A 22,548-nucleotide genomic window follows, 5' to 3' on the forward strand; every position below is an offset into this window, starting at 1 on the left:
CATTCATACAAATACCAGGAATACCAACGCTTTAAAAGCTGATTCTTACCCCAGCATGTTTATTTAGTATTATTTTGTATTTTGTGTGTGTGTGTGTGTGTGTGTGTGTGTGTGTGTGTACACAGGCTGAGGCAGACCAGCAGCAGCATCAGGACAGGTTGGAGAAGCAAGAACAAGAACACAAAGCCAGTCTGTTCGCTCTGGAAGAGAAGAGCAGAGATGGAGAGAACCAGATTAAGGACCTGAAGGAGACCATCTTTGAGCTGGAGGACCAGGTGGAGCAGCAAAGAGCAGTTCGACTGCACACCAACCAGACCATTCTGGACCTGGAGAGTATGAGCATTACTGTTTGCTCTGTTTTCCTCTCTCCTTTCTCTCTTGTTCTCAGTTCAGTTCAGTTCAAGTTAAAAGTGTAGCTCCCCAGAAAACAGCCACAGTGGCAAGAGTGGAGAACACTTATTAAAAATGTACAGCTTTCTTTCCATCTGTCTTCCTTTGTTATGTAATTGACTACTTAGCAGTTGTTTTAATGCCATGTTTAATACATATCACTATATTTTCCAAGTATATCAGATTTCCAGCTATATCATGGTAAGCAAGATTTGATTGTTTTTTTCTTTCTTTTTTTAAAATTATACTAAAGGTACTCTTACACTGTACTATAAATGTTAATGAGACAAAAATCATATTTATTTAGTTTTATGGACTTTGAGCAGCTCAAAACTGTCTAAAGCACCCAGAAGTCAATCCTGCACAACATGTAAAGAGCGTGATATAGAATGTAGAATAGAATGAAAGCTGCAAACTAGAATCTGCACTCTTCATTGCACTTACGGTTCCCTAAAAGTGGAGGACAGTTCTGAAAAATATAAAACGCTTCTTCTGTCTTACTTTGGGGGCTTATGTAACTCACTTAGTAGCTGTTTTCTCTCAGCCATCTTTAACACACAGTGACGCAGCTGCAGTAAACCGCCTATGTGTGGCTACCCAAAGATACACACCGTAGCAGAACCCGTTGTGGTTCATAATGTGGAAGGATTGGACACGGAAGCCTGGCTGGACTGATATAACTGAGCTGTCACTCTAATCTCTCTCACTACATTTCTCTCACATTTGCCAAACCATTTAATAGAGGAATAGTTTACATACCAAGCCTGTCTCTCACACTCTGTCTGTTTCTCAGCACAGTAATATATGTGTCACTACAATATTCTTGTCAGTTGAGAATTTTAAATAACATACATTATTGCGCAAACATCATAGATCACTCTTGATCTTTTGTCAAGTTTTTTCCTTTTTTTTTTACCTTTTGTCAAGTTATTTACATTTACTTACTTTTCAGGAGATATTTCTGAGGATTAAGTATATAATAAACAATTTGATGAAGGAAGAGGAAAGTCAATGGAAGAAAAGAAAATGAGATTCCTAACAACCACTCACCCAAATCATTATATATTAAACAATGGGGATTAGGAAGTCCTAATCTAGTTAATGATGTTTCATTTCGGAGCAGGGATATAGATGCATGAACAAGAACTGTGTGTAAATGTATTAAGATTATTGATAATTTGTTTAGTTTCTGTCGTACCTTTTTGTAATTATTTTGTATATTAAAAATTATACAATCACCTCTCAAATATAATTCTCACATCCTTGATTACTGTCTATAATTTACTAATGAAGCTCTTAAACACCTACCAGAAAATCAAGAGGTAACAAAGTAGACTTTGCACTACCATCAGGTAATGTTACTAGCAGATGATATTGCTGGAAAGTTGGGAAATGCACTAGATTAGACAGGTGTCTTTGAAAAATTTGCTCTGAAACCATTCAAATAATCAGTATCAAGTAAATATAAAATTGTAATGTAAAACACAGTAAAAAGACTAAATTCAGCTAAACCTCTGTACCAAGTGTTTTTCCCTGCCCTGGAAGACCTACATGCCTGACTACAGCCGGCTGATGGAAAGAATAATGTTTCTAATATGTGCATGTCGAAAACAGCAGTTTTTCTGTTTGCGGTTCTGTATGCATATAATAAATACTGCTTTTAATTTGTTACATTTTCTTTCACTATTGTGTTTTCAGACTGTTCTATGCAGTTTCATTATTTTTTCCTCAAGCTTGGCGCTAGCACTAAGGGGGCATTGCTCCCCAAGCCCATAGTTTGTGTTTATGTCTGTTTGATTAAAAATGTCTTGAAATGAGCACAGAAATGCTACACTAGGCGGTTTGAGTTACTCTTTTCGCTGCTCATTTCATGTTAAAAGACAGTGGAATCTTTTCACAGTTTAAGTGAGTATAGCATTCTTATGTGCAGGTCCCTTTGACTTTTTTTTTTCAGATCAAATCAAGAGGGTGGAGGAGCAGAAGGTTGAGCAGGACAAGCAGATGAAAGCCATGAGCAAACAGATGAAGGTAGGATTTCTTTAAACGATTTTGATCAGGGAATTCATAGAGTATTCATTGCAAGTAAATAACCTTAGGGAGGGTTAATGCAAAGTGTCAGATTCAATCTAGTCAGTGTGAAATGACAGAATAGTAGTTGAAACTGGTGTCATGTTCATATCACAGTATATTTTGATGGATAACTGCAGGTATGATTGCAATTTTCAGTGCCATTCCTCGTTAATCACAGTAATTGTATGTGACATAACCATGACCAGCTAATTCTGGTTTCTGGGTGGACATTTCCCTAGGTACACCAAGTTGGTAACCTGCCCAAGTCTGATTATTTTGTTTTGCTTGTGTGTGTGTGTGCGTGCTGTTCAGGAAGAGACGGAGGAGTGGCGACGTTTCCAGGCTGACCTGCAGACAGCGGTGGTTGTGGCGAATGATATAAAAGTGGAGGCTCAGCAGGAGGTGCGCGCACTGCGGAGGAGGCTGCAGGAGGAGCAGGAGCGCAGTACTAGACTAGCGTCAGAGCTGGAGCAGATTCAGGGGGCCAGGTACAGTACCATTCCCAAACAGCAGTGGGCCCCACGCAACGCACTCAATCCACTTGATCTCCAGTGTATAACCTTGTCTCTTTTGCTCTGTCCTGAAGTCCACACATGCTAAATGTAGCAACTGAGCCAAAACATCTGACGTTTTTTTCATTAGTTTGTTTAGTAGTTTTCTTTAGTTCTGCACTGGAGCTATGACTCTAATGTAGCTAACATGTAAGCGAAGCTTATACCCCATTAGAAAAATGAAATCTGCATGCGTAAATCATCACACGTGACTCATTCCATATTAGTCGTTAAGTAATCTTTCAACCACAGTTTTCAAATGTTTTCACATGTTGTGACATACTACTGTCAAAAAAATGTAGTTGCAGTCATCATGAATTTTGTCTGTCCTGTTTTCTGTACACATTTGTGTGGCATATTTCCAGATAAAAGTGTTTACTACTGTCAAGTCAAGACTACAGATAAGTGGATATGTATTTTAATTCTCTGGAACAACTAGTTGCAGGAGTTTTACAGTACTATGGCAAAGTTAGAGGCCCCAATTTCATTTATTTAATTTCAACATTTGGTGTGTACGCTACAAAAAAACAATGAAAAGTGAAAACAACAGAAGTAGTTGTGTAACGAAGCCATTACTGAAATAGACAAAAAAGAACAGCATTCATACTAGAAGACTCTGGAATGTAAAGTTTTTATGGACTGATGGTTCTAAATTCTTAATTGGGATTATGTAGATCAAGAGTAGCAGAAAATGCAACCAGCATCTAAGACTGAACCTTAGAGGTGTTTCTATTCTTGCAGATTTCTTTGTAAAACTGGCAGTCTCTTGAAAAGAATGGACACTGCATTAAAGGCAAAGAGTGGAAACACAAATTTAATATTATAATCAGATGTTGAGGCTTCTGTGTAATTTTCTGTTAACTGTGCTTTCTGCTTTGTTCCTGAAAATGAATAACTTATCATTGATGGTCATTTTGACTAGAACTGAAATAAATGAAAGGGAGGTTCCTAACTTTTGTGCAGTACTGTAAACCTTGCATTTTCTTTAAAACGTCAACAATTGTGTCTTAAATACTACTTCAGTGAGTTCACTGTGCTTTTGCACATTTGAGAAATAATGCACACTTGAACACTTGCCACAGATCACACAAACAAGCACACGAGTACCAAAACCAGAAGTGTGGACTTTGGGACAGGCCATTTGATTCCCACCTCTTTCTCAAATAGCACATGGTTGTATCTGTCATCTGTTCCAACCTAAAAGGTTGGATAACATTTGGGTTTATTTTACATCCCTACACAGAGTTACTACTTTTACTAAATATTTAAATTTAAGAGAAGTTCGTTGTTTTTTTTTTTTGTTTTTTTTTTTTTTTGTTTTTTGGAAAATTGTCCTATTTATTTGTACAGCAAAAAATCTCAAATTACATAGTCATGACAATATTTTAATACCTAGATCTACTAATACGTGGGTCCATTCAAATCCAGTCATGGGGTTTTATGGCTTATAGATTTAGGGATTTTTGCTAAACTGTAAACTGCTAGAACTGCCAAATCACAAGCAATGTTTCACCCACAAAACACTCTGCTTCTTTTTTATCTTCTTTTCTTTCTTATGTTCATTTTTGTTTCGTTTTAATGTGTAGTTGCTGCAAAATCCTGTACTTTCTTCTTTCACTTCTGCACTTTAATCCAGTTTGACAGCTGCTGTCTGGGCTATGGACCTTTACTTCAAACACACATGCAGGTTAAGACTTGATACGTTTCCAAATGGTCAAAAACATACACACATACAGACAGCATTGAGTTTAACAGATAATGTAGAAGTCTGTAGTAGTTGTAAAATAACATAGTTTTGAATCTACATTAACAAATAGAGTTATATAAGAACTCTAAATAGAATGAATAGAACTACATTACATTAAATATTGTTTGGCCAGAAATATTTTCAGCATTAATGCAAATGCAGTGAACTGGAGAACTCTGCTATGACAGTTGACCAGGAGAAAGCATGCTAGCATTGCAAGACAGTTTGGCCAGGATTGGCCGTTGCTATTTAAGTGCCACTCACTGCAATGCTCAGAACGCAGGTTGTGCTTTCATTACATTATGAATTGGGTGGTGATGCATTTTAGAGCACAATGAAATGTGGAGCAATATTTATGACACTCAACTCATCTGTGTTTGTGTTCTTGTGTGAGTATGTTTCTGGCCTTATGCACAGTGTTCATAATGATGTACAAGGACAGTTAATATCCCATTATGTCCATAAACACATGTAAGAATTGTTCTTACTGAGCAGCCTAGTCTTAGGTTACTACATATATAACTACAGAATTAGAAACATCTATAACTACAGAATTAGTCCTAGTTGAAAATTAGTGTGGGTGATTTATGGAGTGGATGATATGGAATTACCATCACAAGAAATTGTTACCATGTGCATTTCTGCATGTTTTACTTTTGTAGTTAGAGATCACTAACCATCTTCACATAAAAATGCTTTACCTCAACAAGAGGTGTTAATGTCAACCAATTAGTTGTCTATATTTATTTATGTATTTATTTACTTAAAATGTATGACTTTCCTCTTAAAAGTATATATTTCCATGTAAACAGTGAAAACCTGTTCCCCTTTTAAAAGAAAAGGTTTTTGCTGGTTCCTTGTTTGTTCCAGATCTTGTTTACTAACCTCAGAAAAACTAAACATTGTAATATTTGTAGTGTGTCATAAAAACATCTTCAGCTGTTGTGATATTTTTGCCATATCACCCACTTTTTAAAAATCCATTTTAGTCGTAGGCCTGTCATGATAAAGACTGAAAGTATAATTATAATTGTCATGTAAATAATTGTTGTTAACAGTTTGTCTTTTTATGCAGTTGTTAAAGTTCAAAACTAAAGTGGTCAAATTGTTGTTTCCTTGCTGTCAACATAGAGTAGCTCCCAACTGACAACAGAAACTGCTCACGCTCAAATAAACATTACACACCACCACCCTCTACAGGTGTTACAGCACCAGTTAGAAGTTAGAAATTGTGGGGTTTTCTTTTTTGCTTTCTTTTATTTATGTGTATTTGCATCAGCCCAACTGCTATAAAAACACACCTAATTCACATTCTGACTGTTGTTATGTGAACATATTATTGAGAGAGCTAACAAATAATTGCATCTGCTTAAATACAATCAGCTCTAATATCAGGTGATCAGGTGATTTTGTAGTGATTGTGAAAGGCCTGTGTGGTCTAAGACTAGGCTTAATCTGTCTAAGAGTCCAGTCTCAGGGGTTGGCTGCTCCTGCATTGTAAAGTGTCCTGTCCCCTAGTGTGTGTAATGTCCTGTCCAGGCTGTTGGCTGTTCTCCATGTGTCAGTCCTCCTGCATGAGTCTGCTAAGCAGTAGCTTTTCAACCGTTTCTTCCTCCACACACCACTCCACTCTTTGACTTACAGTAGCTTTCCTGTAGGAATGCGTGTAGTCATTTATTGAATACTGATCTAGGGATTGATTATAATAATGACCTGTTCTTTTTTCCAGGGTTATAGCAGATAAGTATATTAGATCAGTGTTTGATAAATGCATCTTTGATTTTAGCAGTATTGTTGAAGTCATAGTTAGGCAGAAAATCGAATTTATACTTTTTTCCCCATTACCCCAAAGGTAATTGATCAGCCAAGACATGTTCGTGTCCAAAGTTTGCTTCTTTAGATTCGCACTGGAGCTACAATTGAGTTGTTACATTGAACTTACATTGAGTTGTGTTGTGACACTTTTATGCGTGACATGACACGTAATAACAACTGATCTTGTGGTTTATTGTATATCTTAGCTTAAGTCTTACAAGTGGTAAAATGAACCTCACTTTTCCTAAGGACCACTGAAAATGCTCACTTTTGTTCAGCAAGACTGACCTGGCAATCTATATCATATTATCAGCAACCCCAGAAAGTGTCATGACACAGCCTAATGAAGTAACACTTTACCCTGCTACATGACATTGACATGCCGTAAAAGTTTTATAGTCAGTCATATGCTGTCATGACTGATTATGTTAATCAGTAACATAAGTGTCATATTACCATTACTGTTAACTGCAATGAACAATGTTATAATGTTTGATGTCATGATGGCTAATGAAGAATCCAAACCCTAACTATACCCAAGGAACCAGCCTGATGTCTGGAGAAGTGAAGTTAATTCATTAGCGCACAGGTATCAGGCACCTAGATAGCCTGTAAGACAATGGGCTGATGCAGCCTAATAGCTGGACTGATGCCAGGTTAGGCCCAGCCTGTGCATTACAAGTGACAGGTGTGACTGATATGACCATGTAGGGATAAACAAGAATAGGCAGAAGAATGTTCTAAATACAGTCACAGTACAGGCACACACAATGCTGAATGTAATGACATATAACACAACACTAAACACTTTACAGAGCAGTACATTTCTACGCTAATTCATAGAGTTCACAGCAAAAATTAGTAAGTGACAAACTGTCATGACCGCAATGCATTACCGCATTGGTCATGACAATTACTGGTAATGGGAACATGACACTATGATTTTATAAAATTAATATTCCTCATGACAGCATGTGACATCCGCCATGACATTTTTGTAACACGTCATTTGAAGCTTATCTACATAGGGATTTCATGACACATGCATAAGCTTTGGATAACATGTTTATAAAGCAATACAATCAGTATTTATGAACAACATTACACACATACATTGTCCATGACATGAACATCGGATGTTTTGTGAAGTAAATAACTTAAGCCTTAAACTAAAGTGACAGACATTTGTTCTGTTTATAACATCATAATCAAGTCATTTATGAACATTTTTATGGAGCATCATTCTCGACATAGTAGGGTTTGAGTACAGGCTTACCCTAAAATACCACCTGACATGATATATGCCAACTAGACGTCACAGTTGGCAACCTTTATGACAAATGACACGTGTTTCTAAATGTTTCTGGAGGTCTTGGTCAGTGCCACTGAGTATACAACTCAACCCTGAGTATGTTATAATTGAGACAGGCAGTTTGCAAGATGGAGATGCATTATGTGTCAGCTACTGTATATTATCCTCGTTGCTCCAATGCAAAACTAAAAACTAAAAAAGCAAACTTCAGCTGGCCAGCTACATCTGAAGCAATGGGAAAATTGTGCAAATGAGATTTTTTGCTGAACTAGTGCTTAAAGTCAAAGCAACAGTATATGATAGTGCATCATAAGAATATGTTCAAAAAGGTGTAGTTACTATCTGTCAGTGATACTTTTTAAGTAGTGCCTTTGGGTTGCCAGATCATTAAGGATCTGCATACACCTGTATTTTACTCTCCCTACTGTGCACAAACGGCCAGCGTACCTCGCTATCCCCTTTCCTAAGACGCTCCCTGAGGTCGCTCTCTAAAGGATTTTCCTCAGACGCGGCCACCTTTATGTAACAGCCAGGTGAGTGTTCCGCTAGCACCAGCTAAGCTATTACACAGTATGAAGAATGAATGGATGGGTCTAGCAGAGTGGAAGAATTATTGTGTATAAAGGATTACTTCAGTGCTTGTCATGTTTCCCTGTACAGAACCTGTCGACTCAAAATTCCCTTACAGTAGAAGCCAGTGGGCAGTTACTTCAGTTCCTGCTCATTGCCTTCAATTATAAGTGTCAACGGGTTTTTAGTTCTTTTTTTGAGAGATACAGAGAGTCTGTTGAAAATCACTGGAGTATTCCTTTAAGAGCTTGTGTGCCTCCTTATATCCTGCCCACACCAAAACCGCCTCCGCTTGGGACAATCCTAACATCTGATTGGCTGTGCTGTTTGTCATTTACTTTAACAAGCCTTGTTTTGCTTTGCCTTGTCTGGCATGGTTTGTTTTTTTTCCCTCTTTTGAGAAGTTCTGGCATATGGCGCCACCTGCTGATTGTTTTGATCGCTACCCCCTTCTGGTGTGAAGTCTACATGTCTCAAGCTTTTCTAAAAAGCTTGAACTTGAATACAGACAGTCTCTCTTCTTTGACATGTGCATTACACAGAATGTTTTTTTAATCTTAGGTTGAACAACTTTGTGCGTTTCAGACATGCATGACGGAGAAATGAGCGTTTGCTGTGTTAATGAAACATTTCATGAATGAAATGGTGAAGTGGCCCTCCTTAATGACATAAAATAAGGCTTGCTTTTATTTTAAAGGCTCATACATGTGGTGATACATGTTCATTCGGACACATTTGTCTCCTTTATGTTTCAGAATCACTGCTGGAGCAGCATTTGAAAGCAGCAAGACTGCGGTGGAGGGGCGGTAGAGAATAGTAATCTGTTACACCATAAACAGATGACCAAAAGGCAGTATTACAACACAGATATATGTGTATAAATATTATTTTTGGAAAAACAATGTTACAATCACATATATGGCTCATTCTACCTAATCAGTTTCAAATTGCAGTCCTATAGTTAAAAAATGAAGTATTCAGACCTTAAATATTTGGGATTATGATATTTAGGACTGTTTAAACCCAGGGCATTAATATGGATAGTAATATGCTAAATATATACAAGATCATAATTTGTAAGGTACTTTCTGTCAGAAGATCTGTGCCAAACCCTAACCCCTAAATTTAATTTGTGAAAGTAACACATATGATTTTGTTTTTTGTTTTTAAACCTTTTTTGATTTCTTTTGAAGTTGAAATAATTATATGTATCATGAGTTTAATTTTCAAATACAAAAATGTCACTAATGAAACAGTTTTAGTCTGTAGGCAGAGGCTTATTTTAAAGACACCCCTGCATTTTAGATCAGAAAGTGAGACTGCATCCCTCCTTCACCCCACCCCTTCCTCATGTCCACATGGTGAGCGGTTAAATCCCGTTGATGTGAAGTAAATTTGTTCCGATACCTAAAAAAAACACAGTGTAACATTAAAAATTGTCACTGTTAAGTCATTTGTTTCAATAAAATAAGGATCATTTATTCAAAGCAAAAGAATTTTAGTTTAAAGTTCAAGTCATTCAAAAGTCCAAAATGTGTTTTGAACTCTGAACCAGTTTGGTAGAATGATCCATATACATAATTGCATATAAAATTTCTTGTGCAAAGTATGTAATTATTTACATGGTATATTTATTCAGAGAAAACAAGGTTGATTTTAAATGTCATACATATGAAAAATATCTTCCCAAATTCTTGTGAAATGTGTAACATAATGATTAAAGGAATACAGCACTTTTGACCTAATCTATATTTGCTGGGTCTGTAGAGTACACAGACAGTCATTTGTTGGCTTGAAACACTGTTATAAGTTTGAATTGTCCGTAATGTGTCAAAATTACTACCTGCACCATATGATGTAGATGTGGCAGATAGAGAGTAGGTTGAAAAATATTGGCATAATCCTTTAATAGGTAATACTGTAGTTGATAGTTAAAAACTTTAATGCACTTCTTTTGGTTTAATAATTTGGCCTTGGCCTGAGCAAAACTGTAAATATGAGACATGTTTAGCATGTCTGAAACGTGGATGAGAAATGGAAGGAAAGAGAAAAATGAACAAGTGTACAGTGTGTCTGTTACACTGGTGTATTTTGCCTGATGAACACTGTTTATATTTTTCTTTTTAACATGAAAGCTAATGCTATAATGTACTGCCTTAGAGAAAAAGCCAACATCAAACTGTTACCAAACCAGCACTTTCTAGGTTTGCTTTAATGGTTTGTATTTATCAGTTAGACCGACTTGACAACTTGATTTAAGACCAAATTAATTCACAGTAATCAAGACTTCTAAAAAACTGTAAATATTATAACCTGAAAGGTTCTACAGCTTGATTTAGTGTATGGTTCCATGCACTGTACTGTTTATGTTCTTTCAAAATGTTTACATCAACAAGGATGTGCCTTGTGATCTTGATTTTGTGTGTTTTTCTTCCCTTTAAAGGCCTGAAAGTATATTTTTAGTTCCATTTTAACTGCCAAGAGTAATTTTGTGCCCTCACATAAAATGTTCTGTAAGAAACATCAGGCAATGTGTTTTTAAGAGCCACCAGTAGGTGGCATATGGTAACATGGTAATATTATAGGAGTCTGTAAAATCTAAGTTTGAGGCCTAAAGTGATTTAGCTGTTAAATTAGTAAGCGCTTTACATCATGTTATGTTGAAACTTAGAAAATATGAACATACATTGGAAACACTTAGATTTGTGTCCTCATCTGTGATAGCTTTCCTTTTCTAGACCACCTTACTGGCTGTGTAAGAACACTTAGTGGCCTGCTTTGCTTTTAAATTTGACATTTCGAACTTTCCTCAAACATGAATGTCTTAATTGTTTTAATTGTCATCAACACAGAAGAGCCATTTAGAGATCCTCAGTCGGATACTTTACTGCCATTTTGCGAATCTCAGGTTTCAGTCAGCCATGCACTGCAGGCTCAAGAGCATACAACACTCCGTTTTGATTTTACTAGCACATGCTAGTATGAATACTTCAGGATATAAACTTGCCGAAAATATGATTATGTGATCATTCAGGTCAGATGCCTCAACAACAAGCCATGTTCTTTAAGATTCCATGAATGTGCAAAGATTTAATTTATTTACTGTTTAAGCCAATGTTGTGCGCAACTCTGACAACATGGACATCCATGACCAAAATGCTGTCTATTTCTGATCATGTGGTTATTAATGTATGATGATTCACCTTTTTATCTTGAGCGTTGTTATTTTGAGGTTAATAAATCACAGTTTTGTCATGGTTTTGTATGTCCGTGTGTGTTTCTTTGAGGTCGCTTCCTCTGGGGATTGCCTTTTATTTTCCCATGTTTCTGCACATCCATTTTCGGGAAGCCATATGTGATGTAAATGGCTTGGGACCATTAAGGATGGTGGACATTTATGAAGTGTGAAAATGTTTGTTGATTTTGCTGATAAGTTGTATGCAAGTGTATCAACTTGGGAATAATAGCTGATGTCAGATGTGTCTTGTGTCAATTTTGAGAATGAAGTTTATAGTTGAATGCAATACTGGAGCAACATTGCAAGCTGTGGCCTTAGACATGATGGGTAATTGGGATACGTCCTAGCATTGTTATGTTATAAAGTAATTTATGAAGTGTAATGTTGTAAAAGCATTCCAAGGCCACACTGGATAAAATGAAGTGCATGCTAGAATCAGCCAATTTGTGAATGTAATTTACGATATAATGCTGTATTTCAATCTGTGGTCTAATATATACTGTGCAAAATAGAATAGCATAAATGTTGTAGTAGCGTGATAACATACAGATGTAAACAGAGTTTCTAGTTTTTTGGCAATGTTATGTAAAGCCTGTCCAACCAACAAAAAGAACACATTTGGGGGAGGCAGTTGAAGTATAAAGCTGGATTGATGCATGGATGAAAAGTAAGATAGATAGAACTTTCAAGAGAAATTGCAGGAAATATTCCACAAATAAACTGAGGAAACTGCTTCAAGCAAAAATTATGCTTTGAAGCAAAACAACATCTATTTGGCCAAAACTACACAGTGGTTTGAGTTCGTTTGATGCAATGTGAGCTGCTTGCTGAACAGAACCCCTGTTTGTTGTGAGACCTCCCCCCGACTGTGATTGGTCCTAATCACCACTTTGTTTGTACTTTGATTGGTCTTAATTATCACTTTGATTTTTCTGAGATGTCCCCCTAATTGTGATTGGTCCCAATAACCACTTTGCTTGTTCTGAGACCTCCCCCTGACTGTGATTGGTCCTAATCAAAACTTTGCTTGTTCTGAGACCTCCCCCTGACTGTGATTGGTCCTAATCAAAACTTTGCTTGTTCTAAGACCTCCCCCTGACTGTGATTGGTCCTAATCAAAACTTTGCTTGTTCTAAGACCTCCCCCTGACTGTGATTGGTCCTAATCAAAACTTTGCTTGTTCTAAGACCTTCCCCTGACACTGATGATGGGTCCTAATCACCACGTTGTTTGTTTTGAGACATCCCCCTGACTGCAAGTAGTTCACTACATTACATGTTTTAAGTATGCTTATGACTGTGTGGTGATTTGTTTCATTTGATTGTTTTGGAGTTTGATGTATACTGCCAGCTAAATACTGCAGTAGCTTTCCAAGCCATGGTCTAATCCACATTGGATGAAATGGAGGGCATCCTAGCAACATAGTTTTATAAATTCAAAGTTGAGTCCTAATACTATAGAAACACTCTAAACTATGGCCTGGGCCACATTAGGTCAAGTGGAGCAACCTATTTGACTATGTACAGTTTGTCACATTATAACGTGGCGAACACTTTGCACTGCTTCGTTCTATATCTCTGTGTGTGATTGGCAGGTCACGGGTGGAGGAAGGCAACCCCTCAGATTCTGAAAGCAGCCCTCACTGGTGTGGCATCTCAGTGACCCAGAATGCGTCCAACACCCTGCTGACCAGCGGCAGTGGGAGTGGAAGCAGCACACCCACGGAACCAGGAGCCACCGTTAAATCCCTCATCAAATCCTTCGACACAGCTGTCAAGAGTGAGGACCCTCCAATGTAACCAAGTTACATGCATGTTTATGTTGCTTTTTATTTCTCCTCACCAACTCATACTTCTGCTCCATGTTAATATTTAATGTCATGCAATGACATATACAGTGTAGATTTAGATATTATAAACCACATCCCAAATGGTATTTTTTGACATTTTATTCAACATTTTGGGAAGGAAATGATCAACAGTGTACCGTTGAAGAGTTCTCCATTTGTAGTAATGTCTTTTCATGTTATCTGCCTTGAGATTTGATCACCAACTTTCAAATAGGTATTTATATCATCTACAGCTCAATTCATCAATTTGGACACCAGTTTCACTTTTTTAACATTTTTATTTAAATATTTAGCAGATATTCTTAGCTGGAGTGACTTACAGTGATTTTTTGTAATCCAAGGAATTATTTTCTACATTTAAAGGGCTGTGTAAGAATCAGAGACCACCATTTATTTATTTAATTTCCAGTCAAAAGTTCCATTAAGGTAATGAATAAGCTTTCATTAATTTTTTGGGAGATGTTAGTAAGGAGATTAGACATAACATAGTCCATTTGCATAAGGAAGAGGAAATTTAAGTATAAAAAAAAAGATGAAATATGGGCTCATAACAACTGTGTAAGACCTGATTACCATGTTACCACCAAAACCGTCGCCATCAGATGAACAGCACTTAAAGCTTTGATCTTTGAGTGAAAATCAAGCTCCACTCTTGCTTCAGATCTGAAAAAATCCACAGGTGTTTCTGTTCATTCTTCTACTTTGAGAAGACACTCAACACTATGAGTCTGAAAGGATGTGTAGCTGTCAAAACCCATTAAGGAAAAAAGGAAATGTACAAAAAAGAAAAAATGGCAAATCTCGTGTCATCAGGGCACTGGACTGGTCAACCCAGAGTCCAGGTCTCAACATCACTGAATAGTTTTGTAAAGACTTGGATTGTGAGAAGCAGAAAATGCAACTGACTTCTAAGACTGAACTTTGAAGGTGTGGAAAAATATCCCTCTATAAGTACACTTATGTTTTCAGTATTTTCATGCTGAAAAACAACTTAATATAATTGCCGTTTGAATGAAAATGAAAAAATGAAGGCTGCTCTCTGAGTTAAACACAGTACTGCTTAACATTAGAATAAATTCAGATAAACATTGGTGCTGAGAAAGGCAACAAATGCAATAGCACACTTAGTGCCCAGTTGAAATACCTTGCACAGTACTTTATATCACACTGAAAATATTTTAACAATATCAGTGTGGCTCTATCAGCCAAGAACAGCTGCTAGCTACAATGTTCTCCAAACATCTGTATCATCTCAGCCTCCATCTATCATGCTCTTGTGCAAAGGTCAGGAAAGGCTGGTCTGATTGCTGTGGCCAGTTTGCTTTCCTAAGCCTTGTTCCTAAGTTCAGCCCATCTCTGTGTTCAAGCGAAACTCCTAAAAGCTATCAGAAGGGAGATATTAGAACTTTCACTATTCATTTTAAAAAGATGGCATGACGGGCTAGAAAGCTTATTTAATGCTCTTGCAATAACAAAGAGGCCCATTTGTTAATAATGCTTGTTACAATTCATCTTACACAGATGTAATCATAACAGTTTTACGATGTGCTCATGAAACATAGCCCATAGGACTGTCTGGCCTTCGACACTCATTCATCTGCTAATCAGCCAGTAGCAAAATGTTATAAAATTACGTATATTATACGCACCACCCTCCAAGAAATAAAGTAACTAAATTGAGCTACATTTCAATCTCAAAACCATTTAAAGCTGAACTTTCGATACATACATTCTTCATCTTCAAGATGCTTTTTATTGCCATTTTTATGGAACATATTGAGCTGAATATTTCTTTTAGACGGACCTGGCAGCACAGTGCAGATGCATTCAACTCCCAGAAGCCCACTAAGTGGAATACCAGTGCGCACCGCTCCTGCTGCTGCTGTCTCGCCCATACAGGTAGTATGAATCTCACAATACATTGAAAACATGGGACAACAATAATTTGTCTTATTATTAATGCCTTTATTAAGCACACCTACCTTGTTGGTACACCTTGGAATTAGAGACTGTAGCTCACATTTTCCATGCGCAGTTTGTGTGCATCATCCTCTTCTCTTTAACAATGGTCAGTTTCCAGCCACAGGTCCACTACTGGTTCAATATTTTTGTTAGCAGATTAATCTTAACCCATCTGTGAACCACAATATTGCTGCTGTGCCTGATACACTTGTATCAGCCTCACATATACTACTTACTACCATGTCACCGTGTCACTGCTGTGCTGAGAATAATCTACCATCCAAATATCCGGTTAACACCAGTTCTGAACACTTAACATAAGTAGGACTTCATGGGTTCTTTAAAAGCAATGGCTAAATATATAACTTAAACATAAAGATCAATTGCAATGTTTCAGTGATTCTTTACAGTTTATGAAATTACTTTTTATGTGTGCCATCATAATACATATGAAACCAAACCACAAAACACTGAAGTTGAACTTTGACTGCACTAACTGGTTATTGTCAATTACAAATGTAGGTGTTCCTGATTAAATGCTCTATTAATGTAGGTTTGAAGTAGGTGTGCCTAATAAACTGCTAACTCAATATATTATTGAATGAAGAATTTGATGTTTTTTCACAGAGGCATTCGGGTATCAAGCCGCTGCCTAAAACTTTGGAAAGAAGAATCAACCTTGGAGATTTCTCACACCCAGGTACTCATTTGAAGAGGCAATCACAACTTGTACATTTCTGAGTGAGTTGTTATTATAAAACCTATCGTACTGAGGAAGGATTGGTCTTCACCATGACCAGAGGTGGGCTAAGTATCATAAACCCATGATCAAGTGAAAAGACATGACAAAGACTCAATACAAGGTCATTACATAATCAAATATATGACACAAGCAGAAGTAAAAGTAGTGACTGAAAGAGGAACTGAGGAAAAAGTAGATTATTTTAGCACAAATATACTTCCAGGAATGTGCACAGATGGACTGTGGGGGGTTGAGCCCCTGGCTCTTTAGTGCACACTTGATTGGCATTTATGTTAGTGGTGTTTTATTTGTATGATTCATTCTTTAAGATATGTTTCAGCTTTGCTCAGCCTCACCCCAGGAACAGAGCTAGTGAGTCAATGCAGCATGGAAATGGAACCAGGGGTCACAATGTCTAATATAGCCATTACGCAAATATAGGAATTTTATTAACTATGCAAAACAGTGAACTTGCATGTCTTCTTAGTTTCTATATGTAATACTGATCATGGCAAAGAGTAGCAAAGTTTTCTTTGGGGACTGTTTTGCCTTTGAATGCTCTGTATGTACCCCTCCACTTTGAATAGACTAAACTAAACATGTTTTGAGCCAAAAGCTAGTCTCAGACATATTATAAAGTAATATATTTGTCTGTGTAATCATAGCCATTTTATTTAATAACTTTCTGTAAGGGAACTTGCAAAGGTTAAAAGTTGTGGACATCTGGTTCATGATTCTGGTTCCTGATTCTCTAGAATGGAGCATTTCATATCAAACCACTCTGAAGAACTTTTGCATTTTAATGATTTGACAATGCATAATTTTTGAAAAAGTAGGTTTGCCTTTAAAAAGAGGCATAACTCACAGTTTTAGATAGCATAGTGGAGTTCAAGCCTCTAGTAAAGCTAGTATTTTTGGCTGCTTTAAAACTCTTAACACCAGGCTTGACTTACTCTGAAATATGATAGCTGTACTTCTTAATATGAGTATTTGCGAAATACTGTAAATTAAATTAAGTTTAAGCTTAAACCCATGCCCCCCCCAGAATGTACTTGCATGGATCAGTTGACTGAATTGCCAGCTGGAGCTTCACTTGGCCTGGGTCTTTAATATGTATGACCTTATTTACATGTGGAATTTGATTGCCTCTTGTCTAGGATGACGGCGAAAATACCACACTGTTAAAACTACAGTGCTGTTATCACTGCTGTGGAGCTTTTAAGAATAGCTCTTATTTACATTGAACTCTTATTCACATTTTGTGTGGCATAGTGTACGTACCTCTGAAACTCTGAATTTTATTAATCTTTCCCTGAAAACGTGGGGTGGCACTTTTTATTGAAGTTGCTTTAATTAAAATTTAAACTCATGATACATCTAAATCTTTCAACTTCGCTTTAAATGAAATCACAAAGATCTTAAAAACAACATTGAAAAAAGTCTTATTTTCAGAAGTTGAAATGTAAGGCTTATGTTTAGTGCAGCCATATCCTGATAGAAAGGACCCTATAAATGATGATTTTGTATACATTTAGCTTATTACTACTTCTGTTAATGCCTTTAGTTTAAATAGATCATTACGTAATCCTTGCAATTATCCTATGTCTGAACACTATTGTTTTTAATAACGTATTTTAAAAGTATATTTGAGTATTAGTAGAAGTATTAATATTTAAAAATACTCAGGGAAGTGCACTTTTTTAACTACATGTAACTAAGTAAATGAGAGTTCATGCCGCAGTGCAGTTATAAGTTGTTTATCATGGTAGGGTTCCATGTGAGCCTGACATTTCTTACGCCCTCAGCAGGACTCGCAATAAGAGACATGACTCAGACCCAGCTGTCTGTAGTCATGTTATATGTCTCTGGTGGGGCTTTCACAGTAAATTGACTCAATACTGAAGTCACACTGTCTAACCATTCAGCTTCTATTAAAATAATAAGGAGAGGCTGTGTGGAAAAAAGCAGAGATTGTAGCGCCTGGAATAACAAATAAACTGCTTCACACCCGATTTATAAAAGCATCTTATGGCATCGAAATGAGCAGGAATCTGAGCACAAATGATGAATCAGCTTTTGTTTCATGGAAACAAGCATGCTTGCGCTAGTCCCTATTTACATACTGCTGCAAATAAGTATTTGAACACCTGTCAATCAGCAAAAATTCTGGCCCTCAAAGACCTGTTAGTCCGCCTCTAAAAAGTCCACCTCCACTCCACTTATTATTCTAAATTAGAAGCACCTGTTTGAGGTCGTTAGCTGCATAAAGACACCTGTCCACCCCACACAATCAGTAAGACTCCAACTACTAACATGGCTAAGACCAAAGAGCTGTCCAAAGACAAAATTGTAGACCTTCACAAGGCTGGAAAGGGCTACAGGGCAATTGCCAAACAGCCTGGTGAAAAAAGATCAACTGTTGGAGCAATTATTAGAAAATGGAAGAAGCTAAACATGACTGTCAATCTCCCTCGGACTGGGGCTCCTTGCAAGATCTCACCTCGTGGTGTATCAATGATGCTAAGAAAGGTGAGGAATCAGCCCAGAACTACACGGAAGGAGGTGGTCAATGACCTGAAGAGAGCTGGCACCACTGTTTCCAAGGTTACTGTGGGTAATACACTAAGACGTCATAGTTTAAAGTCATGCATGGCACGGAAGGTTCCCCTGCTTAAATCAGCACACGTCCAGGCCTGTCTTAAGTTTGCCCATGACCATTTGGATGATCCAGAGGAGTCATGGGAGAAAGTTCAGTGGTCAGATGAGACCAAAATAGAACTTTTTGGTCTTAATTCCACTCGCCGTGTGTGGAGGACAAAGAATGAGGAGTATCATCCCAAAAACACCATCCCTACTGTGAAGCATGGGGGTAGAAGCATCAGGCTTTGGGGGTGTTTTTCTGCACATGAGACAGGACGACTGCACTGTATTAAGGAGAGGATGACCAGGGCCATGTATTGTGAGATTTTGGGGAACAACCTCCTTCCCTCAGTTAGAGCATTGAAGATGGGTCGTGGCTGGGTCTTCCAACATGACAATAGCCCAAAGCACACTGCCAGGATAACCAAGGAGTGGCTCCATAAGAAGCATATCAAGGTTCTGGAGTGGCCAAGCCAGAACTTGCAAAGTCGCAGGGTGTTCAAATACTTATTTTACTCATTGTATTTAGGCCCTTATCTACACATTGCAAATGACATGCTCCACTCCACGCATACTCTCATATGCCTATAATTTACATTACATGCACCCAAATATATTCGGGTGTGAGCCAATAAAAGGAAAGCATTCCTCAAGTTCATGAGACATTGCTGTCCTCTGTTAGAAAATCTACCCAGTCACGGATTAACACACAAACACTACACTAAAGTTTGCTTAAGACTGAGTCTTTAGTTCCACTAGGATGTCTGGTGGAAACCACGTCACAAAGGTGACCGTGCTAAAAATATTTGGCACAGCTCCAAAAGTTGGTATGTACATTTGGTATTTACATAACCTGAGATTAAATAATACTTTTCCCTTATGATTCCTCTGATTTTCAACTTTTAAAACCAATTTTTAAGAGGGTTAACAAATTCACATTTACTTTTTATATCATTAAAATTATATTACATTTCAAAAATATTTGAAAAATCATTTGACATTTTGTTTACTGGTGTTAAGACTCTTATTTTATATTTTTAAACATAGTATTTTCAACTCTATTAAACTGCTGTCTTGAGTCAAGGCTCATCACAGAGGAAGCATCTCGAGGCATGAGAAGGCAAGTCCACACTTGCTCACTATATTTCATTAATTTATTAATAATTTTGTTAATCAGGTAGCACATGACTTCTATGTGTCACCAGTGTTATGTGCCTTAATGGTTGGGTAAGGAAAATTGAAAAAGTGTCAAAATACTGCCAAATATCATTTTTATTAAATATTTTAAATTGTTGCACAAGGTCACCTTACCGCCAAAGAGTCAGCCGATTTACAAAATCCTCAATTTTAACCAGATTGTCACTCGTGTCACAGTCATTGGCGCTACACCATACTCATACAACACCAGTGACTGTAAAATGTGTTTGGAATTGAGCTCTCCTTTTTGCATATATGGCATTAGGAGATGTTAATGCATGCATTAAGATTATTTAGTTTTAGAATGAAATAAATTGATTTTTAAAAATGTATCCACCTGAATTCCCACTCCAAATGGAGAATCACCCACTTATAGTTATATGCTAAAGCTTTATGCATTTATTTAGTTTTTTTATTTTTTCCAATTGATTTAGTTCAATGACTAAATGCAAAGTGTGTTCAAAAATTGCATAAAATAACCCCCCCCCCCCCCCATTCCTTACACTTAACATGCACAGTGGTGCATATGTAATAAATCTCACAATATAAAATTGGTTTTAACAGCCTTACAGCTCAAACCAGCATTAGAAACATAACCAAAATGCTAACAGCTAAGTGCTAATCACAGCAGCTACAAACTAAACTCTCACCCCAACTGTTAACTGAACTGCATCTGTGAAGGTGAAACTAACTAAAGTACTTAGTATTAAGAGAGTAAACGATTCTCACTTCATTCTTGCCAACAATGGCGCACAGTAAACCATGGAATGATGTGTAAGTTAGTTGCTCCGGAATGCAGAGTGGACTGGAGTGAAATGCATTCGTCTCCAACACAGCCTTTTATACAAATAATAACAAAACAGCAAAATACCTATTAGAGCACAGATTTGTGATGTGCTGGATGTTATAAAATTCACTATTCACTCATCACTCCTGTATGTGTGTCACAGCACAAAGATTTACATTAAACTCAGCATTCATAGATCCACTTGTAGCAGTTTCAGTGAGGAGCTTTTGTTCATACCTGAACAAGAAGTACCCATATAGTTCCCTGTATGATTGCGCAGCCAGCTAATGAAACGAAGATTATATGAAGTGAAACATATGAATATTTGTACCCCCAGCATCCTTTGGCATATCCAACTGTTGTAGAGGATTTTCACATAGAAACTCAACATGTCAAATTGACTAGGAATGTTCAGACTTTTGCATACAATTGTATACAACCAGTGTACAATCTTAGTGAGTCCGTCCTTCAGACAGTGCCTGAGTTCACACCGCATTCTGTGGGCTTGTTTGAGGGACGCACTCTTCAGACATATGAGTGTGACTTCTTCAGGGCGGAAACTGATTTGGTCCGCTGGCCGAAGCACCCCATAGCAAGCGATGTTAGCTTTAGCCAGGCCATATCCAGTTCATTTAAAATGAGTATTAAGAAAACTGAACTCCTTTTAGTCAATTCATTCAAACTATTTAGTGAACAGCATGAATCCCATTTGAATTCCTGCCTCATTTTTTAACATGCCCTTTGTCCCTGTGGTTTGCTATAACAATGAGAGACATCAATCAAAAAAAGGCCTGACGTTACAGCAGTAGCTATATGAATTCAGGCGATATTTTACCTACTAGAATTGGAGGCTAGGACTGCTAAATCTTCCAGGATTGCATGCTTTGTTGGTAAACATCTAGCTATTAATAATTATTACTCAATTGAAAGACTAATGAGCTGATAAGGATCAAAAAGACAAATTGTTTTTCACAATGTTGGCAGTATTCAAATTGAAGTACTTTTACACAAAGATTTCTGTGTGTGCAGTTACACTGGTGCTCAGAAGAATTGCTCACATGCAAGCATGTCATCCGCTAATGTTTAGCAACTGTTTTTGATCTGTTTATTCCAACAAGACAAGACAAGACGGCCCACACTTTATTTGCTAAAATTGTGGCACAATTTCAAACCCATTGTCATCTTGTGGTCCTACTTTGTGAAACATGCAGGGAAGAAAGATCCAAACACTATGGATAACATCTTGTGTTGCCTTGTTAGAATATCTGTTTTCCTCTTTTAAGTGAACAGAAAAGAACACATCAAACAGACTTGCAAAACATTAAGTGGCAGTAAAAATTATTACATCCTTTATGACAGTTACTGGACAGTTACTGGAAATGTTGTGTCACTGGACATAATCTGTCACAACAGTTCATAACAGCATGTGACATTAGCCATGACATGTTTATGGAATTGTTAGATCAATGTTATGCAGCAAGGAAAACCTTTCCTCACTGTATAGCTATTTTGGAAAACCTTTTCTAACTGTATTGCTATTATTGACATTATGATTTATAATAATGATATTGATTCTGATGACATACATGCAAATCTTTTCAGCCATTTCACTCAACTCCATCCTGACATGGTATTGACCACACAGATACAGCAAAGATGAAATGGATGCATATTGAAT

The 22,548-nt window shown here is 37.2% G+C and overlaps 1 protein-coding gene across 7 annotated transcripts in view; it reads left to right on the top strand.

The window, feature by feature from the left end:
- specc1 (sperm antigen with calponin homology and coiled-coil domains 1) overlaps nt 1-22,548 on the top strand; it is a 168,131-nt gene that overhangs the window by 84,363 nt on the left and 61,220 nt on the right. For all 7 annotated transcript variants that reach the window (XM_017698959.2, XM_037533264.1, XM_017698968.2 and 4 more), the window contains 6 exons: nt 126-333; nt 2,345-2,418; nt 2,773-2,948; nt 13,288-13,472; nt 15,341-15,441; nt 16,132-16,204. In XM_017698959.2, the coding sequence (XP_017554448.2) occupies nt 126-333; nt 2,345-2,418; nt 2,773-2,948; nt 13,288-13,472; nt 15,341-15,441; nt 16,132-16,204 (817 nt within the window). The remainder of the gene's footprint in view (nt 1-125; nt 334-2,344; nt 2,419-2,772; nt 2,949-13,287; nt 13,473-15,340; nt 15,442-16,131; nt 16,205-22,548) is intronic.

Source organism: Pygocentrus nattereri, chromosome 23 (genome assembly GCF_015220715.1).
Source record: "Pygocentrus nattereri isolate fPygNat1 chromosome 23, fPygNat1.pri, whole genome shotgun sequence".
NCBI lineage: Eukaryota > Metazoa > Chordata > Actinopteri > Characiformes > Serrasalmidae > Pygocentrus > Pygocentrus nattereri.